Raw genomic sequence first — 5,883 nt, forward strand, 5'->3', positions numbered from 1 at the left:
TAAGATTTTAGATATTGGTGTATTACTATTTTATTGGAATCTAACCCATCTCATAATAACTAGTGGTTACATATACATTTATGTTTTTCCCTTTTTATTTACTAATCGATTTATATATTTCCACATTTACTTATTTATTTATTTGTTTGTTTGTAAAAGTATTTCTTTTTAAAATATTAGAGCATACATACAGTGCAGACCTTGTACTTTCATTAGTCATAGATCACATCGTGTGACTACATGACACCCTTGTGACATTATTTGGATGCAGCTGTTCTGAACATTTTTAGATTTAAACTGTACCTGCAGGTGGAGACAGAGACCGGAGGACAGATATGATATTAAACCAAAGAGCAGAGGCCTGCTCACTGTTCATGTGAACAGTAGGAGGACAATTAACATGGACGTGGAGCTAAGAGCTGACTATTGTGGAAATCCCTGCTGCTGAAACATGACACCCAAATGAAGTGAATGAGGTATAACTGATGTCATGTGAGGGTGTACAGGGTTTACAGGTACCAGGTACAACATCATAACACTTGCCTTTATAATCAAGGGGATATCAGTTAATAATGAAAAATGGGGCCAAAAGGTAAAATTTAAACAGTCAGGGGAGTTAAGGATTAACTTTCTTTAAATCAGTCAATCAAAATGAATTTATCACTCACCTTCTTGCCCTCAACTCAATGGAGCCTTTTAGCCCATTTTAGATCACTGGTTTGGTTTGGCCGATAAACTCCACCATCATCATCCTCCCCTCCAGCTGCAGCGTAGCGGGCAGCTGTTTTCACTGAAGAAAGCTTTGATAAATCCACTGTACACTGGCTGCCCAGCACCAAACAGCAGACAGAGACAAAGTTTGCAACAAGCTGCTGAACATAGCAACGCGCTTAGTAGTTAATTTCTGTGTCACCTTTGTCTCATCAGCCAGCTAATCCTCTGTATGTATATATATAGTCCAGTCTCTCCACCTGTCAGCTGCCAGATTATCTTTGCACTTCCAGTTAGTGAAGTTTCCAGTTTCGCCCCTATTTCTTGTTGAGTTCTCCTTGTGTGTGATTTTCCTGACTTTTTGCCTCTCCGTGTCTGTATCGTTTGCTACGCTGGCTGACTTCTCTTGCCGGCTTTCAAATACTTTGATTTTTTGAACTCCTTTTTTGAATTCCTTGGTTGAAGATTGTTACATATTTATTTGCATGATTATTTATTTCATAATGTCTTATTAATTTATTTGATATTAAAAAGGGCTGCACAATCAATCGAAATATAATCAGTCATCGTAATATGGCCAAGTGCAATATCCAAATTGCCCCGGCCTACAAAATCATATTCTCCACAGCTAAAGGAACATGATTGTTTGGTACAAGCCCCGACAAAAATCACATGATCATGATTTCTAAAAATTTTCATTGAAAATGAAAGGCAAAAACGATCATTCCAGCTGAAGTCATGACTCATATCTCAATCGCAATATCTGCCAAAATAATCACAACATGATATTTTTGTTGCATATCGTGCAGCCCTAATATTGAACACTTTAGGGCTCCATAGATGAGAGGCCTGCTTGTGCAGGAATTACTGGCTCTTGTGTTGCTTAAAGAGGGAAACTACACTCTTCAGCATGTGGAGGTAGCAGGATCGATGCAACATTGGAAAACCTAAAAAGTCTTTGAATGGTGATGAAAAGAGGAACTACGATCTGTGCAGCCAGTCTGTCTTATACAGACTGCTTGTCTTGAAAGCACGGGGTCATTCATCTCACCTCATTCCACAGGGTCTGTAATGTGTCTGCATGCTTGGACTCCACACCCAAGCACATGTACTCATCCCTCCAACGCTCGTGGTGATGGCCCAACCCTAAATAACTTCCATTCTGGTCTGACGGACCAGCAGCACCCCCTCCTCACAGCACAGGGAGGGACACTGAAGGAGAAAGTGTGTGAGAAGGAGTGTGTGACAGAGAGAGTATGAGGATGAGAGTTGATATTTGAGTGAGAGCTGATGGTGTCGTTGGCCCGTGTGGCCACATGGATTCACACTATACGTGTGTGTAGAGCAACAGATACAAACCAAACGTATCTGTTTAAATGAGCGGTGAAGATTGATGAGGAGATCCTGATCCTGGATCATTTCAGTTGAAGGTTGGACCGGAGCGGGTTCTGATGTGGCTTCGTTGGAGGTATTTCCCGGAAGACTCACCTCGACTAACATCTTCTGGACAAAACATCCTGGACAGATCTACTAGTTCTCATCTATGAGACAGTAACCTACTTTAACAAAACTACAGTCCGACTGGAGTTTGAACGCATCTTTCCTGGCTTGCTGGCTGCACAGCACTGAGTCTGGATATTTGTGAACGATGAGTCAGTGTGATCTCTCAGCTGACAGGTGAGTGTGTGCGCCTAGCCGAGCAGCTTGAGCTCTCACAGAAGATCTTGCAGAGGGATCTTTCCCTGTGTTTAACATACTTTGTTACGTGCTCTGATTCAACCACACAGAAATAGAGTTTCAGAAAGTCCCCACCAAGTCTATAAACACAGCAGAGAGAGAGGAGGGTGACCCTGCTGTTGACACTGCACTGAAAACCCCAGTGCCCACCTACCCACACCAGATATCAAGAACGCCTCAAAGCACCTGAGCATCCAGATATTCTCCCACATGTTCATCGAGGAGTTTCAACATCGTTTGAGCAGAGAGGCAAAGACATTTATTTATGATTGAAGATCTGACTGTGGAGGCGGCAGTGTTTTCCAGGACCACAAAAGTCTTGTGACTTTATCTGAAGGAGTGCAAAGCAAAACTAGAAGTGAGTGACGAGATCACAGAGAGGCAGAGGCTGAGAGAAGCTGCTTCATAGGAGAAGTGAGGTAAAAGCACACAATGCTAATTTTGAAATGTATGAGTTCTTTAGATCAATGAGAGTAATTCATACTTTTTGCTTTTGTTTGGTAGATGTCGTCAAGACGCTGGATTACATCACAGGACGTGAAACCCGAGCTGGTTAGACTTTAAACTCCACATCATCCTCTATTGTGTAACTCCTGGACATCCAAAATCTCCCTGCGGCCCTGAGGGACTTACCTCTTAAAGATCTCACTGTACACTGACTTCTTGACTTCTCCTACACGCGCCCAGTCATGGATTCACAGGGTGGTCCATACCTCAACAAGAAGGCACTCTTCTCACCTCTGGGTGCAGCCCGCCTCTGTCAGCTAGCTATGGGCTGTGCTGTGATTGCCATGGTAACCCACAGCGCCGGATACAGTGGTTCACAGGGTGTGTTCTGCATGGCAGCGTGGTGCTGCTGCTTTGCTATGTCGGTTGTGGTGTTCTTTTTGGACGCCACTCGTCTCTACAGCTGCCTCCCCGTCTCCTGGGACAACCTGACGGTCACGTGCGCTGCCTTCGCCACACTCATGTAAGTCACGTGTTCAGGTGTAAATCATGATGCTCATTTGGGTCGTTGGGGGGGGGGGTGAAGTTACAGGCGGAGACCTTTTCACTTTCACCACATCCTCGGAGATTAGTTAACACACACACAAAGCGCACTGAACTTTTACTCATCTTTAATCATCATCTATTAATCAGGACTTTTCCACTTACAGTAAATGTTCCCCATAAATGGAGTAGTACTGAGGGAAAGCACCACAGTGAGATGATTACAATGACCGTATTTAAAAAAATATCTATAAAGGTTTACAAAAATCGGACATAGTTCTGAGTAATACCCTCACAGTGTTCAAAACCTGTGTCTACCATATTTTCATTGGTTGTCCTCAGTCAGAGAGGGGCAACTTTATTATACTCTGCCCAGAAAATAATTAAAGCTGCTGCATAATGAATATATTCGACAGTGGAACAAATGATAACATGTGATGTGAGAGGGTTGCTCCTAGTGATGGACCAACTGAGAATTATCATTCAACTCCGCAGCAGAACATTTTAGTGCCTTTCGGCTCATTGTTTTGGTTTTATGCTCTGCAATTTTAGTAATTTATTCACTGTCTCAGCTCTGAAAGACGCCCTGCAGTGTCCCACCATGACACTCCACGGCATCTTTTTATGCCTCCACACCGGTGACAGCTAGAGCCGGAGATATATTGTTTTCAGGTTGTATGAAGGTACATACGGACGTCCGTCCCATTGGCGTGGACTCGATATCTCAGTAACGCCTTATGGCCTTGACGGAACTTCTTCAAGTTTAGCACAAACATTCACTCGGATTCAAGGATGAACTGATTAGATTTTGGGGGTCAAAGTTCAAAGGTCAATTATATAATATTTCATATGATTCTGGATAACCTGAAACTAGTCTGGTTTGATTACATCATATCTGCACTCATGTGTTTCTGTCTTCTGCAGGTATGTGACAGCCTCTGTGGTCTACCCACTCTTCTTTGTTCGGATTGAGTGCCCCTACGCCGGCTGCGATGTCCGAAATTTTCGCATAGCTGTCACCGTCTGCTCCATCCTGGGTGTTCTAGCCTACGGAGCTGAAGTGGCTTGGTGCCGAGCCAGGCCAGGCCAGGCTGTTGTGGGCTACATGGCCACCGTCTCCGGCCTCCTTAAAGTGGTTCAGGGCTTCGTTGCCTGCATCATTTTTGGAGCTTTGGCCAATGGGAGCGAGTACTCCCGCTATGCTGCTACAATCTACTGCGTTGTCGTCTATGCTTTCTGCTTCACTCTGACTGCAGTGGTGGTCATGATGACTGTGTGTGGGCGGACCAAAGCCGTACGCTGCATGCCCTTTGACCGCTTCGTGGTGGTGTGCACGCTCCTGGAAGTTCTGCTCTACCTGAGTGCATCAGTGGTGTGGCCGGTGTTCTGCTTTGACACGAAATACGGCTCCCCCTGGAGACCATCGTCATGTCCACGGGGAAAGTGTCCGTGGGACAGCAAGGTTGCAGTTGCGGTGTTTTCTTTCGTTAACTTTGGACTGTATGTGGCGGACCTGATCTACTCCCAGAGGTTACGATTCGTCTCCTCACATTTGTCCACTAACTCTCGGGTGTAGCGCCACATGGAACCCTTATTTAGCGTCACTGGCTTGACAGTTTTTAAGTTATTCATTTCACAGTTTATGAGTTTGTTAGTGCATTTATTTGATATTGAAAGACACAGAAATGATAGAGGGGGAGAAATGAATAAGAGGCCCATAACATCATTGGTGGTGCACATGTTACACCACTGAGGCAGCAGACACCCCAAATTCAATCTGTGGAATGTGAACTCTGTGTTTTTACTACTACGACCCCTCTGCCACTCCCCACTGATGTGACACCCCTTCCCTTTAACTGGACCCCTCTGCCCTCTGAGAGATTCAGGGAACAGCCAGATCCTCATGAAGCAGGACACTCCCACTGTTCTTGACCCGTGGCACAACACACACTTACTTGCTGCTTGTATTTCTGTTCAAATAATACAAAAAAAAAAAAAAACGTCTTGAGTATAAATAGCAAATCTGACACTGGAATCTGTGGTATCCTTGTCAACCGAAAACCCCACACCAGCGATCGACGGACATTACCCGGCCTGCCAAAAATAAACAGGAGCTGTCTGCATTCATATCTAAGCTGTGAGACAGCATTTAGAGGGCTCGTGTCTCTCTGTGAAACGGTTTCCCTCAGTCTATGATAACAAATAAAACCTATTTCAAAAACCACACGTCTCTTTCTACCTGCAGTTTTAGTTTGAAAACACAACAATGTTCACAGTTGCACAATTTGGACACGGTCAGTGCGACCCAGGACTGTCACTGGAGTTGGTCAATATGACCCTAAATATGTCCTTAACTAACAGATCTAACGCCGCAAGACTATTTACTTTACTACACTTACACCGGCAGATGAAAATGATCTGTGTGGTTTGATGGTTTCTGTGTTG

At 44.3% G+C, this 5,883-nt stretch overlaps 1 protein-coding gene across 1 annotated transcript; it reads left to right on the forward strand.

Annotated features, from left to right (window-relative positions):
- Positions 1–3,137: 3,137 nt before the first annotated feature.
- LOC111229405 (myeloid-associated differentiation marker-like protein 2) lies at positions 3,138–5,014 on the forward strand. Its single transcript, XM_022755725.1, has 2 exons — positions 3,138–3,418; positions 4,363–5,014. The coding sequence occupies exons 1-2, from the start codon at positions 3,138–3,140 to the stop codon at positions 5,012–5,014; spliced, it is 933 nt and encodes a 310-aa protein (XP_022611446.1).
- The last annotated feature ends 869 nt before the right edge of the window (positions 5,015–5,883 follow it).

Source organism: Seriola dumerili, unplaced genomic scaffold, assembly GCF_002260705.1.
Source record: "Seriola dumerili isolate Sdu_G_001 unplaced genomic scaffold, Sdu_1.0 BDQW01000230.1, whole genome shotgun sequence".
Taxonomy (NCBI): Eukaryota; Metazoa; Chordata; class Actinopteri; order Carangiformes; family Carangidae; genus Seriola; species Seriola dumerili.

What these genes read in the sequence shown, in the direction of transcription:
- LOC111229405 (XM_022755725.1), top strand. Translation starts at nt 3,138, where the DNA reads ATGGATTCACAGGGTGGTCCATACCTCAACAAGAAGGCACTCTTCTCA. An exon ending in GCTGCCTTCGCCACACTCAT is followed by an intron (nt 3,419 to 4,362) that starts GTAAGTCACGTG and finishes TGTCTTCTGCAG; the next exon opens with GTATGTGACAGCCTCTGTGG.